Raw genomic sequence first — 25,277 nt, forward strand, 5'->3', positions numbered from 1 at the left:
TGCTGCTCTATTTGAAACTCAAATTCTCACATTGTGGTTTTGTCTGTATATGTTTGCTTCTATATCTTATTCATGCTAACTGTGTAATTAATATAGACTACAATTTTTGTATTTTGTTTTTTAATTATTTTGTGTATTTCTCTATTCGTGCTAGCTTTGTAATTGGCCTCTGTGCTGTTAAGTTTGCACGTAAATAAACATGAATTGAATTATTGCAATGTCTGCTCGTGTCAGAAGAGACCTGGACCTCCACCGCTCGGCCCTAACGCTGCTCAAATTAATCACCAAACGTTACGTTGCAGGTGTGTGCACGAACGCGACTGCCCCGTCAGTCAGCAGCATCAACAGGATACTGCGCAACCGGGCTGCGGAGCGAGCGGCGGCCGAGTTCGCGCGTGCGGCTGGCTACGGCCTCTACCACCCGCATCCGTACGCAGCCTTCCCGTGGCACCCCGCTCACCTGTGGCCGGCCCCTACACTCGGCCTCGCGCCGGGCGGCTCGGGTACCAGTTCCGCGGCCGCTGCAGCCATGACGGCCGGCACATCGCCAGCGTCTTCAGCGTCCCCAACATCCATCGGACACCAGCACGAGGGAGCCGCTATATCGACTTCAGACCTCATGGTGCCCCGTCTTATCGGTGTGTACTAACTTCTTTCGACGCCATACAATTTCCACGATTCATATCAAATGCGAATGTTTCTTATTAGTGTAATCGAGGTTGGTTATAAAGGACACACTCTTTGTATATTTAATGACTATTATTTTTCTGGACATTATCCATTCTCCTTTTCTTATCTACAACACCGCCTTATTAATATTTCAAAACACGTTTCGGAGACTGCATGTTTTCTCTTATTCAGGTAAAACCTACTCAGTTGGGCTCTATCTTCGGAGATAGGGTCTATCACTATCGACTGGGGCCCACGTGAATAGGGTTTACCTGAAGACGCAGACAGAATTCAGTGTCCGAAACACTGTGTTTTGAAATATAAACAAGACTATTTTCGATAAAAAGTGGATGATTGATAATGTCCAGAAAAATTATATTTGTGCTATGTACCATCTTCAGAAACTTTGTAGATCTTATATAGAGTGTCCGGATGAAGGGTATCCAAAATATAAAATGTATATCTCGGAAACTAATTTTCATACACGTATCCGGTTTATGTCATCGGAAAGGCAAGCTCTGAAAGTTTCTTTTTCATGCCCGGCTTACGCGCATGCGCCAAGACATTTCTGCCACCATGTTAGGAATCACCTGGACAGAAAGATGGCTGGGATATAAATTGGCAGAGATGTACCAGTCGCTTGGCCTCCTAGGTCGCCAGATTTAAACCCAGTGGATTTTTTCTTGCGGAGTTATGTGAAGAACATTGTCTACCAGGTTAAGATCAACAAGCTTCAACGCCCGAAAGCCCGCATAAGGGACGCTGTGGCTACGGTAACACCAAACATTTTTCGTGCCACCAAGGGAGCCCATATTTGAACTTATTGAGAAAGTTATATACGCAGTAAAAAATCTTTCATAGTCTCCCTTTGTAATTGTGTAACCCATTAATGTGTATAATAAATTCTTTCTGAGATATAATGATTTTATTTTGGATACCTTTCAACCGGACACCCTATATTTAATGATGCTTTCTCAATTACATATTTGTTAGCCACGAGTTTGGAATGATTTGAGGAACAGGTCGTGGCTTATGTTGAAGTGGCGTAGAAAACCTGAAGACACGTTGAAAATTCACGAAACATCTGCTACTGTAACACGCTGTCGGGCCCAAAATCACATAAACACATTGCTCAGTACAAAACTGCATAGATTCCAAAACATGTGGTATTTAAATATTCTTGGCACTTGTTTTAAGAATGGATGTCGGACGTTTGGTACAGGAGTACTGAGCATGCAAGTCAACTGAAGAATTTCTAAACACACGTTTGGCATAAATTTGAATAATCAAGTAAACCTTGTTTCTTCTTTTATTAAACGATCATGAATAATGTACTAAGCTCATGTAAAACATTTTTAAGAGAACTCCATAACTTAAGTAGGCAATCTTAAAGGAAAAATTTCCCGTGTATTCAAAGAAATATCCGTCATAGCGATTTTGTTTTCTACTCTACAATGAAAATAGGATCTTGTAACTTTCTAATGAAGCCGCGCCAGAGCTCAAGCGGTTAGTCGCTGACTTTCCACCGCGGCGGCCCAGGTTCGATCACGGGTCTGGTCAAGTGGGATTTGTGGTGGACAAAGTGGCTCTGGGGCAGGTTTTCTCCGAGTACTTCAGTTTCCCCTGCCAATCTTCATTCCGCCAATTGCTCCACAATCACCCTCACCTATCATCTGGGGCAGGTACAATAGGCCAGAAGTGTCCGCAGTACAAGGGACTTAGTCCCACCCCAATGGCAATAAAAAAAAGCCCAGTGCCTAGACCTGGCACGCATTGGCGGTGTGTTGCAGCTGTAGTTACAGGCGTATCGTACACCTGGGAACTAGATGGGCTGAGTGGTCAGCTCTGAGCTCAGGCTAAGGTAAAGGTAAAAAAGGTAAAGTTGCCCCTCTGCTTAACTAATAAGCAGTAGGCCATGATGACTTATGGGGGAGTGAATGTATAGATCCAAGTTTTCTTGACTCGGCACTAGCTGGAGATAAGTGTTTAGTTTCACTCCCCGGCCGCTGTAACTCCGGTGAAAGAACTCCCAGTACAAATTGGACAAGAGGTTGATTAGGCCTTAGAGCCGGTCTGGAAAACGTAGAGTAGAGAACATTCTTGACCCAACCGGGACTCGAACTCCGACCCCTCGGTCATCTAGTTCCATAGCCAGTCGCTATACCGACTGAGTTATCGAGGCTACGGAATGAGACCGTAATATCCTATTTCATTTGATGGACATGTTGACAGATCTTACAGAGTAAGATAGCCAGTGGCCTGACCCGAGTGACCGATCTGTAGGACTTAACAAAAAGAATGAAGAGTTCTGTCCACTGATATATAACGCCATGTAGTCCGTTGAAAATCAATCGACGTTTCGGAGTGGAATGTTGCCTCCGTCGTCAGGGTCGACGAATAAGTTAAGTAGGAAAACAGAGTGAAACATGTGGCTTTCAACGGAGTGCACGGAAGAGAGAATTATTCATAACCGCGAGTGTGAGGATCTCATATCATACAACAAAAGAATTATTACGTACTGTACATACTGAGATATGGCATAACGCAGTTAGGTAGAATACACGGCGTCACATGCCAGAATACCACAGGATCAGCATCTACTGCCCTAGGAACCTTAGATCTTGTGGTTAGTTGGAAAGTCTTTTGGAAAAGAACCCGTTTGGGTTGTGATACAATTCTGGCCTATTGTACCAGCCCCAGATGATAGGTGAGGGTGATTGTGTAGCAATTGGTGGAATGAAGATTGGCAGGGGAAACTTAAGTACTCGGAGAAAACCTGCCCCAGCGCCACTTTGCCCACCACAAATCCCATTTGACCAGACCTGAGATCGAACTTTGGCCGCCAGTCGGACTTCATTCTTCTTACGTAAGGACGTAGAAGTCACCTAGTTCAGGACAGGAAGGAACGGCGGGCTCTTGTGTACGCGTCATCAAACTTCCGGTTTCTTGAAGTGCTTGGGTATTTAGCTAATCAACAGTAAGCTCCCCAAGCCCGTTATGTTGGACACGCGGTAGCGTAGTTGGTTGAGGCACTGCGCTATAACCCGGAAAGTCGCAGGCTCAGTTCTTAATGAGATCGCTGGATTTTTCGGTTGACCTATTCCTTCCAGCCGCACTATGGCACGGGATAGACTCAGCCTCTAACAGAAACGAGTATCAGGAATCTTCCTGGGGGGGTAATGGAAGGCCGGCGCATAAGACAGACACCATTACCGACGTCTATGAGCCGATTGTCTAGAAAATGTGGGAGCCTCGACATCTCACAATCTTATGGGCCTTCACGACCTGTTACAGGGATATCTATAAATTTTTAGCCCGTTGAATTAGACAGTCATTTCAAAGAATGTTAATGTTGCACTGCACTAATTAGCATTGCGTTATGAAGACAAGTTGGGGCGTGGAGTTCACAATTCTACGCACTCCTAACCTCGGCACTATATGGGGGTGAGAGGTAAGTTTGACGCCCCGGCCGCTTTATCCCCGGGGATACGGTCGCTGGTCTCCACTGGATAGAAAGTTATGTGGCCCACAGAAGCAGTTTTGTCCCTGCAGAGAAGAATCTCGTGTCTCTGCACTGGAATGAAACCCCGATTCTTCGGCCCTCCAGCCCGATATAGTTACCCCGCCTTCAGTTAAGTGAGCCAGCTGGGAATTTCATAACATTTCGGCGTTTCGCCAGTAAAACATTCCGACAATGAGACTTCAATTGTTGCAGATGTTGACGGCAAGGATGAGACGGGGAGTTTGGACGGTTCGGAACAGCCCAAATTTCGGAGAAATCGGACTACATTCAGTCCAGACCAACTGGAGGAGCTTGAGAAAGAGTTTGAGAAGAGCCATTACCCATGCGTCAGCACAAGAGAACGCCTGGCTTCGAAGACCAGTCTGTCGGAGGCCAGAGTACAGGTACATACACCACTCTCCCTTTTCCTTTCTGTTCTCATAACAATTAATGAATAAATCGTCTTTTTAGATTATGGAGAAATGTAAATATAAAGCTCGAAAAGAGCAAAGATAGTAAAGGTAGTAAAGGTAGTGAGGGATGGGAGGGAAGAGTGAAGGTAGTAAAGGTAGTGAGGGATGGGAGGGAAGAGTGAAGGTAGTAAAGGTAGTGAGGGATGGGAGGGAAGAGTGAAGGTGGGAAAGTTAAAGGAAAAGTTATCCCAGTGCCTGATTAATAACGCGCTGTGTCATGAAGGCGTTTTCTTGATCTTGGTACATGGAAGTCAGTGCTCAGCTCCACGCCCTGGCCGCTTTATCCCCGGGGAAACAGCCCCCGGTACCCATTGGATAGGAGGCTTGGTGGGCCCCAGAGCCGGTCTGGATTACGTGGAGAATAGAAAATTCTTTACCTTAACAGGACTCGAAATCCGACCCCTCGGCCGGCCACCCCGTAGCCAGTTGCTAACTACGCTATCCCCGCGCCGAGTAAAGGTGGTAAAGATGATAATGGATAGACTGGAAGAGTAAATATAGAAAGTGGTGGGAGAGAAGTGTAGAGGTAGTAAAGGTAGTAAAGGTGGTAAAGGCAATAATAAGCGTAGCAAATAGGAGAGGAAATCCAATGTAATTATGCTTATATGCGACGAGTCAGTAACGCTAAGACCTGCTACTGTGTGGACACAAATCTACAGAGTGTAATAAAACCGAACGCCATAAACTAAAACTTAAACATTAAATTGAACTCCATCTAGCTGGGATATAGCTTGTGGAGCAAAAATACATTTTTTTATATATTTTTTCCTTGGCACTACGGCACCAGTGGTACTAGGCCTACCTCCATGAACTTCTCCGTTCACCTCGGTTCTTCTAGATCTTACACATTCGGTAGGACTCCTTGGGCGGGTGATCAGCTCGTCGCAAGGCCTCTACCTATACACAAACTAAACATCCATGCCCTGAGTGGGATTCGAACCCAAGATCCCGGTTTCCAAATGAACGAAGACAGTACTTTCCACAAAAATACATTAGAAGTGGTAAAAGTGGAGGATTATACAGAAGTTAATGTATCTCATAGGCTATGTGTCTTGGAGGAAATGCGTACTCCTATATAGGGAAAACCAGTCAGAGTGCCTGCACGGTCTGAGGCGTTAACTGTCTTCGCTCGCACGAACACTGGGCTCCTGGCATAGAGGCATAGATATCTGTGTGCATTTATTCTGTGTTTGTGTATGTAGCGGCTTTGCGATGGGCTGATCCCCCGTCCAAGGAATCCTTCATGGATATTTAACAGATTTAATTCTGTAAAACCTGGAGAACATTCTGTAGACTTGATAAATAAATTAAATTATACTTTTAACCCACATTTTGAAACGGACGGTAATATGACTATAATAATACATATTTCGAGTTCTCAGAGTGGAAAATTAATTTTCTACGTAGGAATTAATCGAAATGAACAAAACTTTTATATGCCGTTGGGTATATTTTACACAACTTACTTGTATATGCGACTTTCATTCTAATCCAAAGAGTCTTTCGTTTTCATTTCTTTAAAACGCAAATTCTTTTATTTTTACACCATCCGGTACATAAAAGCCTAACCTGAACTGGGTTTGTCTCTACAGCAATCTTACATTTTGGTATTTTTAGGTAATCATAAAGTCATGTGCACGTACATAGGCTAATAGGTAACATTAACCATTTAATTCAATTTTGTAAATGCCTACCGCGGGGGTAAAGCGACAGGAGCGTGAGACTGTCCCATCACCACGAGCTAGTATCGAGGTCAAGAAAATGTGGACCTATACATCCATTTCTCCATACGCCTTCACAGCGTAGTGGTTAATTAGTTAAGCAAAGAGACATTTTTATCTTACTACTGAATATCTGTAAATTTGGATGATAACTTATTATTTCATTAATTAAAACTCCAAAACTGGCTCAGATGTTAACAGGCAGAGCAAGCGGCCGCCTGAAAAGTCATAACTTCATAGGGAGGTAATTTTAAAGTGGCCAGTTTTTCTTTTGGAAGTTTTGTTAAATTTGGCCCGTTCTCTTTTCTTCGCATCTTGGTCAGTAAGTGGTAGCAATCCAATCACTTAACTTAAATAGACATATAAAAGTGTCCCGAAAATTACGAAACCAATGACAGTACGAGTCATAGTGTCTGGAAATGTTCCGTTTCCCCCCCCCCTTGGCACTACATCCCCAGTGGGCCTAGGCCTACCTCCATGAACTTCTCCGTTCACTTCGGTGTTTCTAGATCTTAAACATTCGGTAGGACTCCTTGGGCGGGTGATCAGCTCGTCGCAAGGCCTCTACCTGTACACAAACACAGAAAAACCCACACACACAAACTAAACATCCATGCCCTGAGTGGGATTCGAACCCACGATCCCGGTTTCCAAGCGAGCGAAGACTGTACATGCCTTAGACCGCTCGGCTACCGTGACCGGCGGAAATGTTCCGTTACTGTGACAAAATTTTTGGAAAAGTAATCCGTTTTGTAGATCTTCGTACGTAATGACATCGGGCTTTTATTTGCTATATATTTCCCTTGACTTTCCTGATATGTAGTCAATTATAATGTATATTTTTTGGTGCGTAGGTAAAGGTTTCTATTCCTGCTCTTTCAAAAATAGTCAGTTTAAATTTGTACAAATAGGGCACACTTTGAAAAAGAAATTCTTCGATATACTTCCCTAGAAAGAGCGTGACATACAAAACATTTCAAACAAGAGATGTAGACCTTAACAGGCCCTGTACTTGATGCTTTGTTCCGTTTTATTTCGACAGATCATCTTTCAGGAAATCGAAAATTTTCTTTTTAAGTTATATGCAGATCTGCCGTGGCATGCGGACTGATATGAACCAAAACAAAATTCGCTCTGGAGCATTTAGTGCAAATTTAGAACTGTTTATTTAATCATGATTAACTTAACGACGCATTAAGTAGCTCACATACGTGTAATAGGCTTGTAATTTTGAATGATAGTAAGATAATGAATAATGAATTCGAAAGGACTGAATGGAAGTAGTCGTAGCCGATTTCAAAATAATTTACTTGCATTTGACTCAAGGAACTGAAGAAAGACACGAAAAACCTCAGTCAGTTTGTGGTTCCGTCGGTATTCGAAACACTTAATTCCCGAACAGACGCCAGAAACTTTACCGCATGACCCACCGCGATGAGTCACAAGAAAAAATGTAACCGACATCCATAGAATAGTTTCGGAGATGAAAAAAACCAGATGGACAGAAACTATCTTCGAGTTGTTGAGTTCACTCAAAGCCGTAACGCACAAATCTAGTATGAACCAACAGAGAAATGGATCGAGTTGTACAGGCACAAGCCGACCACAGTGACCGGGAGCTCCGAGGGATGAACTCTCTTCGCCCTCTCGAACACTGGGATCGTGGGCTCGAATGCCACTCAAGGCATGGATATTTGCGTTTATTCTGTGTTTGTCTTGTCCTATGCAGGTAGCGGCCTTGCGAAGGGCTGATCCCCCGTTCAAGGAGTCCTACCGTCTGCCTAAAATTAAGAAACTGAAGTGAAACAAAGGGTTTAACTGATGCCCTATGTTCCAAGTGGGAGCAACGTAGATAGACAGATAGATAGATAGATAGATAGATAGATAGATAGATAGATAGATAGATAGATAGAAGCAGAAATTAATTAAACACAGTCCCATGATGGCGTATGGGGGAGTGGATATATAGCTCCTGGGAACCAGATACAGTTGAGTGGTTAGCTTCTCGTGCCAGTAGCCTTGCTACAGGGAAAGCGCCTTCAGCAGACAGAAGGCTGCGTGGGACCCAGATCGGTCTGTTTACGGCGAAGAGACACATCTCTGTCCCTTGGTTCGCCGGTCGTCCAGGCCGTAGTCTTGTCCCTGTATTCTCTGCGACATGGAGGCCGCTTCGTCGCAAGGTCTGGTCTGTTGCGGCTAGACAAGGTGACCTTAATTCGAGACAGAGACAGACAGAACTTTCAGGCGACTCTGCAGATGCTTAATCCAGCTTCACTGATGGATCCCTTTTGTATCTTACGCCTGAAGGAAGAGTCTCGAGGACTACAGAATACACTGAAATTTTGTACGGAAGTGATAGATCTTAGGCTGCAAAACTGAATCAAGAGGCTGGTAAGCAAATCAGCCTATTTCCAGATTTACTGACTTATGGTTTGTGCGTAGTTGTATACAGGGTAAAAAGGCAAAGTTGTTCCTATGCCTAATTAATTAGGCATCACGCTATGAAGTCGTATGGGGGCCTAACTCCACGTTTCTTGACCTCGGCGCTTGATGGAGGTGAGAGGTCAGCTTCACGCCTCGGCCGTTTTACGCCTGAGAAATATTCCCCGTACCAATTATGTGGGAGGCTGAGTGAACCCCAGAACCGGTATGGACGCTGTGGAAAAGAGAGAAATCTTGCATTGCTGGGAATCGAACCTGCGCCGTTCAGCTCGTAGCCCGCCCCTATACCGACTGAGCTATCCCGGCTACCTTGTAGAGTATACAAAGTCGAACAGCAGCGTGATTGGTTGATAATTAATTAGAAAACATTTAAAGGAAGCAATCTTTGTATAATGGAGGTACTCTCCTGGAACTAGCTTGGAACGGCTCGCAAAGTCCACGAAAAACTTCAATCTAATAGTCGGTGTTTCGGGAGTGAATCCAATCGGGCACGTTCCAAATACACATCTACAGAGTTACTGCTAGGCTAACCTGCTCGGCAATCCGCATCTTGAAACTGGTTCCGAAGATGGCAAAACGAAGCCAGACTTCCTCAGCTTTACCAAATTACAGCTCAGAGTAAGTCTGTAAGAATACTGATGGACACAGCCACGTCTGACACATCCCTATAAATCACCAAATTAATGACGATACAAGTCTCAGGTCGATCATTCAAGCGTTGTATTCGGTGGTTCGAAACCAGTTCTGGACATGACTGCTGGTTTTTCTTCATTATTCTGTGATGGCACGGCCACTTTAAGATGGCCTTTTTCTCCAACAGAATAGTTAACACCGCTTCCCATATTAGATAAAGAGACATTATGGCGGAAGCCTAAGATGAGCGATTCCCACTCGACAATTTCCAAATTTGAACCTTGTCCGTTATACCGGCTCTAATAACTTCAGCCCCCTTGACAAATCCTGGTAAGTCACTTGACATATGCTGCTCCCCCCGGTGACGAATACAAATGCCTCTGCCTCATGTGACGTGAAACTATAGATAAAAAACTCCGTGGCTTTAGTCAGCAAGCGAAGTATATCGACCGAGCGACCGCCGGTTGTCGGCGAAGTTAGTGCCAACTTTAGTGGTTAGAGGGTGTCGCGTGGTCAGCGCAACGAATCCCCACGGCTGTTAATTTCGGTTTTCTAGACCGGAGCCGTCATTTCCTTCAAATAGCTCCTCAATTATCCTCACGAGGCTGAATGAACCCCGTTCTAGACGCATTACGTCTCAGAAAATCTGGTAGCGCCGGGAATCGAACCCGGGTTCTCTGGATCTGTAGCCAGGAACTCTGACCACAAGACCACAGAGGCGCAGCTGATAGATAATTACTAATATATAGGAGCAACTTGTCGCCCTATCTTGTGGTACGCCGTTTCACTTCTCAGAATAAAATAATTTTCATACCTTAAAACAGATGGCCAATTCCATCCACTGTATTTACCCCTAAATGAAACCGGGATGGCGTAGTGGGTGCAGCGACTTCAAGGGACTGGATGATCGAGTGGTCTGAGTTCGAGTCCCGGTAGAGTCAAGAATTTTCTTTTCTCCACATCGTCCAGACCGGCTCTGGGGGGCCACTCAATCAACTATCCAATATGTGCCGCGAGCACTTCGCCCGGAGGTAAAGCGGCCGGGGCGTAAAGCTGACCACTCACCTGCAACTAATGCTGAGTTCAAGAAAACATGGATCTATACATCCACTTCTTCATCCGCCTTCATGGCTTAGCGCTTAATTATTTAAGCACGTGAACAATTTTACCTTTTACCTTTTTTACTTTATTCTTTATAATTCCAAGTGGCATTATCATTTGACGTATAATCATTGCAGCTGGAAAAGTGTCGTTATATATAGCTCAAGCGATTTGTCGCTGGCTTCCTACCGCGGCGGCCCGGGTTCGATCCCGGGTCTGGTCAAGTGGGATTTGTGGTGGACAAAGTGGCGCTGGGGCGGGTTTTCTCCGAGTACTTCAGTTTCCTCTGCCAATCTTCATTCCACCAAATTCTACATCATCATAATCACCGGGGCAGGCTACAATAGGCCAATCAGTGGCCGCCGTGCCGAGTGGACACAGCTGGACTCCACCCCCCCACTAAGGGAATTTAAAAAGAAAAATTTAATTTTATATACGGGTATGATTTACACAAAAATCAAAATGTTAGCACGTCACACGTATCAAAAATTGAGTCCCAAAGCGAGCCTTAAGAGACGGGATAGAGAGATGCCTGAATGAGCATGTCTCTATCCTGTCCGGACCTGCTCGTCTGACAATAAATCACGTGATATCTATCGAAATTAATATGGAGTGTTGTGCAAAGACACACAGCTTTTAATTCTAGTAAATTACCAATCTAACAGTTGGATTGACGATAATAATTTAGGCTCCTACTCGGTTTGGGTTGCGTTCGAATCCCGATCAAGAAATCTACTCTTCTTACTGAGATATTTCGTGGTTTTCCTCACTTCCTCCAAGAAAATAGCGGTGTAGGACCACGATTAATCCACGATTGTTTCCTTACAAATCCTTTCCGATTAATGAATCACTATACGAGTCGACGTAATGTGGTCAAGATATTCACAGCTTCATAAATTAATTCCTCCCCAGAAATTATCCAGTCACTCGAAGGGTGTCCGGAATGATGCCCTACTTACATGGTTCAAGAAACCACGCAACATCTAATTATAATAATAAGTAAATATTTTGTATATAGCATCGTAGCTTGCATTTCTTGCGGCTTACAGCTGTTGTGGGACGTACATTGGAAACCTCAAGATTAGTAAAGGTGCAAAACAGCATGTAACATGTACAGAGGTGCCAGAATTATGAGGTTCGTCCTTGTTTATATCGTACAAGTTGAAAGAAGCGTGAGGTCTGTCTTTACCTGCGGCGTGCCTAAGATTTCGACTACACTAACATTATTCCTAACTTACTTTAGGATTTTTTTTTTTTTGGAACTTGCCACGTATAATTTTCATAATTTCTTTATACAAGAAATAATCTTGAGAACAATCACCAAGGATGTGAATTCAATGAAGAACTGACTTAGTATAAATGAACGATTAGCAAGATCTAACCTACAAAATGAGGTAAAGAATCTCTGACAATGGCACATTAATACAATTCTCGACTTTGGGGATATTTTCCACAGTCCTTTTTTTAGAAATAAAAACAGAACAATGGATAAAGCTCAAAATGTCAATAATTTTAATCTATAAAATGCTACACTCTCACAAGATCAATATTGACATTCGTTGGAAATGTCATCATATGGTGATATTGGAACTTCCCTTCATATTTATAGTCTGTAACCAAGTTTAAATTCATATAATGCTTAGAAATGAATAATATATATAATTTTATGCCAATAAGAAGTATGTAGTGTACGAATTTAAATGAATAGAACTTATTTATATAAATGATAACTTTATATTTAATTTTAGAAAGGACAAAATGAGTATCAAATATGGTTTATTCATACTGAGTTCTGAAATTATATATATAGGATTAACAGACTATTGGCGGCATATAAAACAATTCTATTGCAAGACAGAATTTTATTTTCTGCGTATTATACAGGTAACTTCTGTCCTTATAAAAACTTACGCATCAACAATGTAAATATATAAGTAATATTCTCATTACAGAAATTAAATACAGAAGCGTATCGAAAATGTATACCATCATATTCTAGAAGGCTGCACTTTTCCATTATCTGACATAACCATGCGTTTATTCCGATTTAAAGTATGTACAAAAATTGTACATTTAAAAGGCCCTGGGTTTGACTTATAAGCTCTATCATCCAACAAGGTTTTTTTGTTGAACTTCTGGTTTTGAATTTATGAAGATATTTTTTAATCAGACTGGACGTCTGCACATAGTCCTGTATTCATTTCAAGTGAGAGAATTTTTTATTTTTCTTAGCTCCTTTTAATCCTTCATTTTCAGTAAACGGAAAATAATTTTGTAAAAATTTAACATTAATATTTCACATTTAAAGTTATAAATAAAAGTAACAAAAACGACTGAAATTTGTAGAAGAATTTACCAGCAAAAAGAAACTGTTTGAACGAATGGTGCAAAATTTCTACAATCAATTTCTTCTTGCAAAAACGCCCGTGCCACACTTACTGCTTCTAAGTTCATTACAGTTCCCACAGATTTATTATTGTTAACTCATATATTCTGAGTTTCAACATACGTAACGAAAAGTCTGATGAAATACAGATTTCATGAGGAAATTTTTAACTATCCGTTTTTGTTTAAACACACACAGCAATAAGAAAATATTCACGCTGTATATCACTAGCGCACTCAGTCTGGTATATAGAGTATGCGCCAAATTCAGTACTGAAATGAAAAGACGTGCTGTTGATACCACTGTCTCTTCATGTGAAGGCCCCTTGCATGACAGAACCTTCTCAGATCCTGAAGAAATGGTCCGATCACCATGTCCCTGTAGCGTTCTTGGGTGACGGTAAGAGCATTGCCTTCCTCATCCTCAATGAAATAGGGGCCTAATATACCGTGTGCTGAGACGGCACACCATACCGTCACACGTGTACTGTGTAGCGGTTTCTGGACAATAACATCTGGCTGCTCAAAACCAAGGAAGCGAGTTGTCTGGCGACCACTTTCGTATGCGCGGAAATAATACTCAACTATGAATACTTTTACCTCCGTCGGGAGACCCATTTCCAACAACTGCACAACACAACTTCCTTTTCACTACTGGGAACACGTGCGGCTGGAGCTATGCCCCGGCGACAAATGCACATGCGCGTTTGAGATGCGCGAGTTTCGGTATTGAACTTTTGGCGCATACTGTATTTGTAAAGTAATTCAAAGTTCAGGTCAGGATTTGAATAAGCCATAAATATAAACAAATATTTTAAAAAGTTTTAGGCGCAGATAATTCAATTACATTTATAAAATATGCAATTGACAGCATGGCAAACATGGCACCTACTTGTCTACTTAATTGCCGCGATGTAATCTTTTAGGGAGGCTACAAAAAGAGGATCGGTGTTACAGTTCTCCTTATCAAAGCTAATGTTAGTTTGAAATTAACTGTACTAACATTCTGTCCTTGCAATCAAGGTAAAAGTCTTACCTGTTATCTGCACAAAATGCAGATTTTACCAAAAGTTTCAGTCTTAAACATGTCGGATTCGAGTTTCTCACAGCAATTAACTATGAAGACACTGTGTTTTGGGATGTGAACTCATGTAGACAAGTAAACGTTCCCCAACGTTTCGTAGGAAAGAACTGCTTCCATGTTCATTATCGAAGAGTGAGCAAGCAAGAAATAAGCGGGGTTCAGAAGTAGGAGTCAGTACTTCCCTCCGAAACTTCGATTAAAATGTATCCAATGACACAGCGTCACATCTCAGAAGAAAATATTCTTCCTCACTGAAGTTGTGTGAGCCAGTTGAAATTAAATACAAAATTAGTCGTTGGTTTTCACTTTAAAGTTGAATCTGAATTGAAGAATGCCGTCTTCTTGGATGTGGCACTCTGTAAATATTTTGTTAACCGACGTATCGAAGGAACATATAGTTTCCATCTTCAGGGTATAAGAAATTCGCGAGCAATGAACCAGCGTGAGCAGAGGTCTGTACACCTGCTTACGCTGGTTCATCGCTCGTGGATTTCTTATACCCTGAAGATGGAAACAATATGTTCCTTCGAAAAGTAGGTTATCAAAATATCTACAGGGTGCCACATCCAAGAAGACGGGATCTTCATAGTCAACACCGTGAAAACCTCAAATCTTACTTTGAATCTGAATTTTTTCTGTTCTGATGCTTTCGACGTAAAATTCTGCGCTGACTCATCTCTAAAATAAATATTTCAGAGAACAATAACACCGACTCTGACCTATCTGTTAATGTGTTATATTATTGCAAAGAGCGAACAAATAACTAAAACAGGGTTGTTATACTTTCCCATTGACTCCCAGGTTTGGTTTTCCAACAGACGCGCAAAATGGAGACGTCACCAGCGCATGAACCTCCTAAAACGCTCTTCACCTCCCCCGCCTCCGTCGCAACAACCAACAACCCCACCTCGTCCCTCTGCACCATACGGAGACCACAATATCACCACCAGCACCACTTCCAACAGCACTTCAACAACCACCATTCCTGGCTCTCCGGAGGGCGTTTCCACCCCTGGCTCTCCACAACCCTCCACCCTTTGCAACAATACTACTATAGTACGTCATCATCATCATCATCATCTGCATTCAGCAGCCTCAGGGGTGGGGCTGAATCAGACAACGCAACTTCTTCTGCAGATGGGAGGAGAAAATAGCGCGTTCAAAGCCCTCCCCAACCACCGGATGCTGACCACTTCAACTTCGCACCTTGTATCACCAGCCGCTTATGGGTATGCTTCAAACAGTTCATCAGATTCTGAGGAGATCAACGTGAACGATCATACAGATGACGAGGTTGAAGACCGCTCCAGGTTGCTGTCCCTCCAGCAGCACCTGGGGCAATCTCGACCACAGTCCAACAGTCCTCTCGGTGGGGCGGAAGATAAGGCAGAGCCGCTGCAACTCACCAAGTATGACCGGGAAAGAGTATGAGGTACACACCTAGACTAGAGAGCTTCACAACAGAACTAAGACGGTGTTAACATTTAAAGTTGCTTTGTCGTTGGTGTGACACATTGTTAAAAACTTTTATTTTGGGCTTAACCAGTCTGTTTCGGCAAATGGTTGCATATCCGTCTTCAGGCGATCAGGACACGAAAGAAAACCACTGTTGCTCCCTTCAGAAGAGAGACAATGAGGTGTCCAAAAGGGTGGAACTTTTTTCGTATTATGAAGATCTAAATGTAAGAAACTTTCCGAAACACAGTACTCTTATAAAAGTCGGTAGTTGGAAAATGACGAAAACAATATTCTAACAGATATGGTACTATTTGTCAAAAATGAAGGCAAGATTACAAAGGGGGCATTGTAGAGCCCTAAATAGCTGTACTACAGAACTTCTTGTGCAATAGACATCTCAACCCAACATGGTGAACTAAAAAAATATGTCATAGGGAGTAGTGCCCGTAGAATTCAGAACCTTAAGAACATAAACTATCCAAAATTTTCCTAAATAGGGGAGGGGCATCCTGTTTCAGAGTACTGTCACTTGGGATGTAAGCCTGCAGTCACGTAAATTTTTACCGATGATGAATGTGCTGCTTTCATCTTCATATCTCTCTACTCTGGCCCTTATAGAGGCTTCAAACTGCTTCAATGTTCTCAGTGGCTCTCTCAGGGCTTCTGTTGCTACATCTGTGCAACTCCGTCCAAAGTAAGCTTATCTACTTTTCTCTCCTATACAGAAAATGAAGGCAGGACATTAATTCGAAACGTCTCTCTCTGTCCTTTCACCTTCTTTTTCATAATCTTATCTTACTCTTTCATCATTTCTTTTAACTCTTTTTCGCTTTCAGTGACAAGATTTAAAGAATCGCTTGTTTAGGTTCTGGAAAGTTTAAATGACAAACCGCAGTATAAATAAAGTCTAATGGCTTTGAATCTCTCATCTGTTAAACTGAGAAAGCTTTTAGGTACAGAAAGAAGTTAGAACTGACACATCCATGAAAAATTTAATGTCACAAAGAAAGAATTAAGCGGGTAGATCTAAGCTTGACCGATTTGCCGCTGAATCACAATTGTACGATGTTTATCGCAAGTAAATATCGTCACATTATTTGAATCTTATCAAATTTTCACCTTGTTAACTTAACTGCATACTAGATTTATATTATGGCGTCTGCTCTACCCTACGACATTTATGCTACAGAAAATTACATAATAATAGGTCACATATGTGAACATACAGAGCGGCAAATAACAGGCTGTCCTCTGGAGCAAAGAAAACTCACAAGAGTTTGTTGTAATAAGGTCATGAAGGCAAGCGTATGGCTTCTAACGTCAAAAGTTACTTTCAACTTTCTTTCGTTTGAGCCACAAACAAATCAGAAATTCATATACATATGTATAATAAAAATAAATGTTTTGAAATGAAAGACATTTTATAATCAAAGAAGTTCTATTGGTTGTTATATATAAAACATTTCAAAGACATCCATTAGCCATAAGGCAATTATAATTCTAATTGTTTCACTTCACTTATGAAAATATAGAGGAGTATTAAAGTGTGCAGTTTAACTCAACAGTTGGAAAATCTAACTTTTCTGTTATTCTGTGAAGTGGTAAATATATAATTAGAATGAAGAAATGATTAAATGTATTTGTGACCAATATTTTACTATAAATAACTGCACAAATGCTAAAAATTTCCCTTTCAATGTGAACATACTTTCATTGCGATGTGATAACAGAGTTTGAGGCTTTCAATTTCAGTTAGAACTGTAGGAACTGTTGCTTGAAAAATTCAGATTCAATCATCACCGAAAACATGTAATACTTATGTTATTCTGAGAAAATACTAATTGAAATTGAATGAATAAAATTTGAAAACCGAATTTTTACTATGAATGTGTGATAATGTGCAGTTATAGTAAGGGGTTTGTGGGATACTTTACAATCCTTTCAGTACAGAGACCGCATCGAATAGTAAGATGATGGATGATGGAGGAACTGAAGAAAACCAAAAGAAAACCCTCAGCTAAGACAACAGGTGGGATTCCAACCGAGTACCTCCCAGGCATAAGTCTTCATAAAAGGTAAAGCTACCCTTGTAACAGGCCTTGGAGGCCTATGTGTTTGTGAGACATCGAGGTTCCCACATTTTCTAGAAAATCGGCTCACAGATGGCGGTGAGTTTGTCAGCCTTACGCTCCAGTCGTCCTTTACCCCCAAGGAAGATTCCTGGTACTCATTTCTGTTAGAGGGTGAGTCGACCCCAAGTCCATAGCGCGGCTGTAGGGATTCGATCAATTGGAATATCCAGTAACCCCTTCGGGAAACGAAACTGCGACCTTCCGGCTTGTAGCATAGTGGCTCATCCAACTACGCCACTGCGTGCTCCCGCAAAGTCTAGACAGTAACTTTCATTGCAACCAGCTCTGTGTACATTTTTGTCTGTAAGAAGTTTGACATGGTTCAGAAAGGTCTATATATTTTTACTCGCTCTAATAAGTTGACCTAATCCTTCCAGCCGCACTATGGCCCTGGGGTCGACTCAGCCTCTAACAGAAATGAGTACCAGGAATTAATTAAATAATTTTCCTGGGGAGTAAAGAGCGGCCGGCGCGTAAGGCTGACAACCTTACCGCCATCTTTGAGCCGATTGTCTAGAAAATGTTGGAACCTCAACATCTCACAACCCTATGGGCCTCCACGGCCTGGTACAGGGATAATTTTACTTTTACTTTACTTTACTAGTAAGTGTTTCAACATCGACTAATGTAATGATTAATATCCTGAATTACAGGCGATAACAGGTTGATAAAGAGAGCTCATTTTCAGAGTTATATGATTATTCTGTTAAGCAAATATGATCTTTAAAAGAATAACTTCAAGTGTCCAGTGTAAATTTTGCTGTTTTGTTGGAGTCATAAGAAGTTACTTCAGACGCTAATGTTGAATAAATGAGCGACATGGATATATACTCATATAAATATATATATGTATCTAGAGTTTTGTTAAGATAAAAAATTGGAATATGAAATAAATGAAATATGTTTAAATAACATAACACACATTGGCGTATTAGCATGGACCTGAGACGAAGTCAAGTGTGTTGGTAAAGTGTTAGCGGAGTATGGAACTTTGGTATGGTTTATCTCGAAATAATCAGGTAAAGTGAGAGAAGCGGAAACACAGACGGCAATATTTAGATAAGTGATGAACACAGTTTAATAATTATCTTCCTCCTCTTACAATGTTACGCCATCACGCAATGTTCCTGTGAAAGTGAGGTGTGATTATTTAAAATACAGAGTTACTATAAATGATTCATTCAATTTCAAAACACTATATTGGTCGCCCCGTGCTTTTCCGTTTACACAGACACCCAGTATCCTTAAACTGCCCATACCACCGCAGAATCCTTTGTTTACATGGCGGATCTTTTCTGTGCTCTGCTCCGAATGCACGCTGCACTGCAATAACAGACGAACATCTCGCATATTCCAACACACAGAAACTCTTTTCCAGCTTCGTCGCCATTTTGTGAGACAATGCAATTGTGCTGCCAACTGGTGTATCACGATGCAAACTTAGTGAGTTTGCGGTTCTCTTAATGTAACCATCGTATTTCTATGTGTATTACTTTGGAAAATATAGTGCGTTGAAATGAAATGAATGATTTGTAGTAACCCTGTACTACAGTATGTGTGTGAAGGAGGGTCAAGTATTTATATGCGATTGCTTGTTATCTGTTAATTTTGAAAATCACATGGCGATAACAATGTTTATTTCCATTTAATATTGTAATTAAGCAATAAAATATTATGAGAATACTCTGTATTCGGGATACTAATGTGTTCCAGGAAAACAGTTTCTTAGAATTAATCATTCATGACGAATACAGCGTTGAAATAACGGCAAAAGTGTTACCTTTTATTAAGACAAACCTTTCCTGCAAATTACAGTCAATAACTGTAACACAGAAAATAATCCCCTTTTAAATATTTACCGTTAGATGATGCAACTCTGAAAGTGAAAAAAAAAAAAATATATATATATATATATGCCCTATTTTCCAAACGAAAGAATAAAACGTCTGGCACAGTTCAGATATTTGGGAGCGACGATAACAAATGAAAACCTGATTCAGGAGGAAATTAAGAGACTGAACTCGGGTAATGCTTGCTACCATTCAGTCCAGAACCATTTGTCTTCTCCTTTGCTGTCTACAAACATAACAATTATAACATACAAAACTATAATTTTTCCTGTGGTTCTGTATGAGTGTGAAACTTTATTTCTGCGAGAAAAATAGAATGAGGGTTTTGAAGCATATGTTGAGGTGAATATTTTGATTAAATTGGTCTGAAGTGACAGGAGGCTGGAAACAACTGCATGATGAAGAGCTTCATAACTTGTACTCTTCTCCAAGTATAATTAGAATGATCAAGTCGAGGATGTTGAGATGGGCAGAGCATGTAGCACGAATTGGGAGAAGAGTAATGCATATAGAATTTTGGTGTGAAAGCCAGAATGAAAAACACCACTAGGAAGATAATATTAATTTGTTTATTAGAGAGACAGGATGGGATATGGTCTGGATTACTCTGGCTCAGGATGGGGACGAGTTGAGGGCTCTTGTGAACACTGTAATGAACCTTCTCTTTTCATAAACTATTGGGGAGTTCTTGAATATCTGCACAACTTGCGACCTTTCAAGAAATTCTCAGCTCCATCGAGTTAGTTCACAGTTAAACTTTTCTATAATCTTCAGACTCGAAGTTTTCACTGTGCTACGAAGACTTCTCGACAGATAAGAAGCATTACACTTTTAACCAGAGGCAGAATAAGCTCTAAAGTTCAATTTTCTTTATGAACAAATTAAGAGTCACGAAAATTGAAAAATGTTAATATAAGAGATTTTCTTAAGATTGTGTTCAACAACTGTGACTATTATTTTGGAAAATATTAGTGTTTCAAGCACTCAAGATGCAAGAACATCATCCAGTATAAGCCGCAGATACTGAGCAAAATACTGAACAAACTCCTTAGGCATAAAGTAATGTAATGTAATTATTTAAGCTGATTCTATGAAAATTTGTGTTCATGATCTGCAAAGTTTGTGGCGAATACCGGTATGTGAAAATAGAGGAAAAAATATTAAAGTGTACAGCATTGTCCGGTGTCATTCCTCACTCATATCGAGAAGTCATTTGACTTTTCAAAGATTATTTCTCTTACTAACACCATCATCAATGCAGAATAAACTCCGACGTTTCGAAGAAGATCCATGTTAGCGTCCATTTGTCTATATCCATCTAAATTTCAACACTTGTTTTATAACAAGGTCTTGAGTAAATGTCTGTAATAAAACACCTGAAGATGGCCCTTTGAGGCCGAAACATGTAGTGTTAACTGTTAAAGAATATATTGAAATATAAAACAAGTGTTGCAATTTAGACGGGTATAGACAAATGGACGCTAATGTGAACAACTGCAACGGGATGCTGAAATACAGAAGATCCTTGTCTACAGTATCAGGGATTAATTGTGTTCAGTTGCCATGAAAACTTCGAGTTACACAGTCGTTGAACTAACAGCCCAAGGTTCCACCACATTACAAACCCTTTGAACTCATCTTCTCACCCGAATGTGCTATACCTTTTGCCGTCATCTTTAATAACACATTTGTTTTGTTTTGAAACAGCATTTACATTGTAAGATTTGAGGCTTTCACGGCGGTGACTATGAAGAAAGCAGTCTTCTGGGATTTGGCACCGTGTATATGTGGTGTTAACCGACGTTTCGGAGGAACGTATCGCCCCNTTACATTGACTTCCCTGACTTCAATCAACACAAAAAAAGCACTATACTGAATTCTGAATGTCTATGGACTATATTTAAACAAGTAAGAGGGAAGAAACAAGAGAGTGAAGTTCATAGCCCACCTACTATTGCGCAATAGGTACTTCACCTTAAAATGTTATTATTGCAAAGAACACAGTATTCTTGTGCACCCCCAAGTTAACACGCTATTGTCTTTAGTCATTTCTTGCTTACATTCGTTCCGTAGATATTTCGAACAGAGTATAGACAGCTTGATTCTTCAGTAAATATACGGCACAGAAAACTCTTTAGCTTTAACGCCCAAGACTGAATGAATTTTTAAACGTCCGTGTAATCTTTGAGCAGCAAATGTGTGGAAGGCGCCTGATGAAGCCTAGTAGCCGTGTTGCTGTTGAAGAAGCGTTATTCAAACGCTGAAGAAGACACATAATTGGAATCACTGACAGGTAATTAATTGTAGTTTAACTTGTGTTACGGTGCGTCCCATTAGCTCTGGATCTAATGTATGTTTCATGCATAGCTCTGATCAGCCGGTCTCACACAGCACTTTGCTTAAGCAGGAGAGTCATTAGCAATTCTATACTGGGGCATCGAGTTGCGGTATGTGAACTCAATATGTAGGCTACACTAACACAAGCAGATGAAGTTAGTGTCATTAAATAATTAAATTCAATTTTCATTGCAAATAATAAATTTTCGGCAGCAGCATACAGTCAAGAAAAATAAATTATTATTATGATATTTTCGTCCAAACGCAGCGGAGTAACAGTTGCGCACTCATTCCGTGGCCTGTAGTCCGCAAGCGAACTAAATCGACCGAGCGACCGTCGCTTGTCCGCGAAGTTAGTGCCAAATTTAGCGGACAGAGATGTCACGTGGTCAGCGCAACGTACCCCCACGGCTGTTAATCTCGGTTTTCTAGACAGGAACCGCTATTTCGTTGAAAAAGCTCCTCAATTATCCGCACGAGGCTGAGTGGACCCCGTTGCAGACCCACTACTTCTCAGAAAATATCTGGTAGCGCCGAGAATCGAACTCGAGACCTGTGGATCTGTAGCCAGGAACTCTAACCACTAGACCACAGAGGCAGTCACTGGCTTGAAATCTCGTGTTGAAATCCTAGCCCAGAATGACCGAAATTCTTCATGGTTTTCCAAAGTCTCTCCAGGTATATTCCGGAAGAGGAACTCAAATTAAGACACGATTTCTACATCCTGTAGAAAGTTTCGCCCATTAACGATTCTATACTCGGCGCTATTAATTTACAGCTACTGAATACGCAGCTAAACAAATCATAAAAGTAACTACATTTTGAGTTACATTTCTTGTCAATATTGAATATTTGTTGGTTTCAATTTTTTCTCAAAATAAAAAGCAATTATTTCCTTAGTAGCTACTGACCTCTGTAATGGAGATGTGTGTTTTAAGTGGAGACACGAAGAAGCCTTTAAAATAGTGTTCAGACCAGCTTCAATATGTAGTGCGGTCAATATGAAAATCCATTTAAAAATGACGCTTCTACTTATAAACGACATCTAGTGGCATGCCCTAAACTTCTAATTTTATGCAGATAGCTATACCTATCTATTTCAACGTGACACTGTACAATAAAGCTGTAAAAATTCCTCCCCCCAAAACAATTCAGTCACAATGCTGTGTTTTCCATTTGATTTTGCATTAAATGGCAAAGAATATCTTCCAAAAATTCACTTGTATATATTTTCTTTCGGTTATCAGAATAAAGAAATAATTACAATTATCCGATTGATCTTTGCAACGAAGACATGATGTGTTTTCTGGAAGATAAGGAATGACTTATAAAATATTACTAAACTGAGCATCGCCTTATGAAAGTTAAAGAAAAATGTATGATTCTAATACACTATTTTAATGTGTTCAATTTCAGCCTGAACTTGAATATTGTGTACAGCTCACAATTTCGAACGAAGAGAACAAAAGTTAACATATGACAAGCCGCAAACTAGCCGCCAGGATATGACATTCCAGTATACCAAACAAAGCACGACATCACGATCTCCTGACAAATGGCTGTGCGACAATTTAGCGTCATTTAACCAACAGCTGCGCACTGCTTACTAAACTAAACCCATTCTATGAACAAGGGTACGTCATAACTTTCTGTAGGCAACCTTTCGGATGAAAAATTTTATGTTAATATGTAAGATTTGAGGCTTTCACGGCGGTGACTATGAAGAAAGCAGTCTTTTGGGATTTGGCACCGTGTATATGTGGTGTTAACCGACGTTTCGGAGGAACGTATCGCGATACGTTCCTCCGAAACGTCGGTTAACACCACATATNGTGTTCTGAATGTTAAATTATACACGCATACATTGTTTGTAATGCACAATATACACATTCATTAGTAATCTGTCAGATGACAGGTCCACAGTCTCTTCCAAAACAGTTCCTCCACTTAATGCGATCTTCTGTTTTTGGAAAGAGACTATCCAGGAAAAGTGATAATGTGGTAGTTTTTCCATTTGCTTTCCACATCGCAGTACAACAGCCGTTCAAACCACTCTGGTCACGCCTGTTGCTATACGAACTTGAACCATCTCGAGCATCATTTGCTCTGTGCTTCAAGTCGCTGCTGATGACGCTGCTTCCGGCATCAGTTTTTGGTGTCTCTCTTCGTCTGATGCCTACCCTTTGACCTGTCCAGCAAGGGAGGCCCTGCCAGTAGCTACGCTACCGCTGGTATAGCTCTCAGGGTCCTTGGCATACTCAAACCCCCTCACCACGATAAGGTGGAGACACAATATATACAAAATCCAAAATTTTTTACACAACTACAGCGGTTGTCTTGGTATATTATTTTTTTTAAATGTTTGTTTTATCTTTTATAATATTTTTAGTGTGACGGACCTGAATGAAACAAATCAAATACAATGTAATGACTTTATAATGATGACGTATTGGTCTACGTCACTAACTGACGACAAAGCACTCTTGTTCTTGCAGCAGGCGGAGTATGTTGAAGTAGGAGCTTTGTGTGATTTTACACGATTCAATATTTTCAATTAAACTTTATATGTAGTTCCTCAATGGAACGGAGCGTGGCAGAGAATTTTCGGTAACATTTCCTTAATCTGGACAATAAAATTCACTGAATTCGTCGAAGTTTTATTGTAGCGCATACAGACGTTTCTATGCCACGACTGCGAAATAGGCGAATATGCCAGAGTCGTTTCTAAGCAACGGCTCGGTAAACACGTTCCCATAGCAACGTATCGACGCGCAACAATAGAGGTACTGTTGGAAACGAAGTGTTTCTGCGTAGTCCGTGCCGAGGACTTAGCTTGAAGACAATTACGGTGACCCAGTCTGTTCTGTACGGGAGTCTGTAAAGAGCCGACTTGAGCCCGGAGGCGGAGGAATAGCTATTGTTGGAGCCGCTACTAGGAAATGTCTAGTAACAGACTGAGTACACTAAACAAAACCCGTCTATATTCGCCCATACACGTGACAGTACTAAGGAGAAAAGCAGTATTGTACTGTGTAAACAGAACTGTTAAGTCACTTACTATCTCATTTATATTACAGCAAGTCTAGAAATAGCCTATATATGCTGTACATTAATATCTAGGATTTGTCATATAAATCCGGTTAAAGAGAGGAAACCGACAGAAGGCTGTAGCTATAATTACATACATATAATATACATATAATTACATATTACAAAACTAAAGCGGACGAAAAATGTACATCTGATTAAATTAATGTTTATTCATTTTTGAAGCATAATTTACGATAAGAATATGTCTAAAGGATCATATCCATATTGAAAAGTGAACAGTCGGTCGGCTAGTCAAGAAATTTCAAGATTTTATCAAACCTATCTATCTATCTATCTATCTATCTATCTATCTATCTATCTATCTATCTATCTATCTATCTATCTATCTATCTATCTATCTGTCTATCTGTCTATCTGTCTGTCTGTCTGTCTGTCTGTC

General features: G+C 40.9%; 1 protein-coding gene across 6 annotated transcripts in view; it reads left to right on the forward strand.

Annotated features, from left to right (window-relative positions):
• Positions 1 to 17,342, forward strand: part of LOC111866210 (paired box protein Pax-6) — a 259,392-nt gene extending 242,050 nt beyond the window's left edge. For 5 of the 6 annotated variants that reach the window (XM_023856174.2, XM_023857820.2, XM_033752651.1 and 2 more), the window contains 3 exons: positions 303 to 638; positions 4,385 to 4,575; positions 14,812 to 17,342. In XM_023856174.2, the coding sequence (XP_023711942.1) occupies positions 303 to 638; positions 4,385 to 4,575; positions 14,812 to 15,441 (1,157 nt within the window). In that variant the 3' untranslated portion in view covers positions 15,442 to 17,342. The remainder of the gene's footprint in view (positions 1 to 302; positions 639 to 4,384; positions 4,576 to 14,811) is intronic. The other variant, XM_023858619.2, reaches the window with a different exon arrangement.
• The last annotated feature ends 7,935 nt before the right edge of the window (positions 17,343 to 25,277 follow it).

This window comes from Cryptotermes secundus, unplaced genomic scaffold (assembly GCF_002891405.2).
Source record: "Cryptotermes secundus unplaced genomic scaffold, Csec_1.0 scaffold81, whole genome shotgun sequence".
Classification (NCBI taxonomy): domain Eukaryota; kingdom Metazoa; phylum Arthropoda; class Insecta; order Blattodea; family Kalotermitidae; genus Cryptotermes; species Cryptotermes secundus.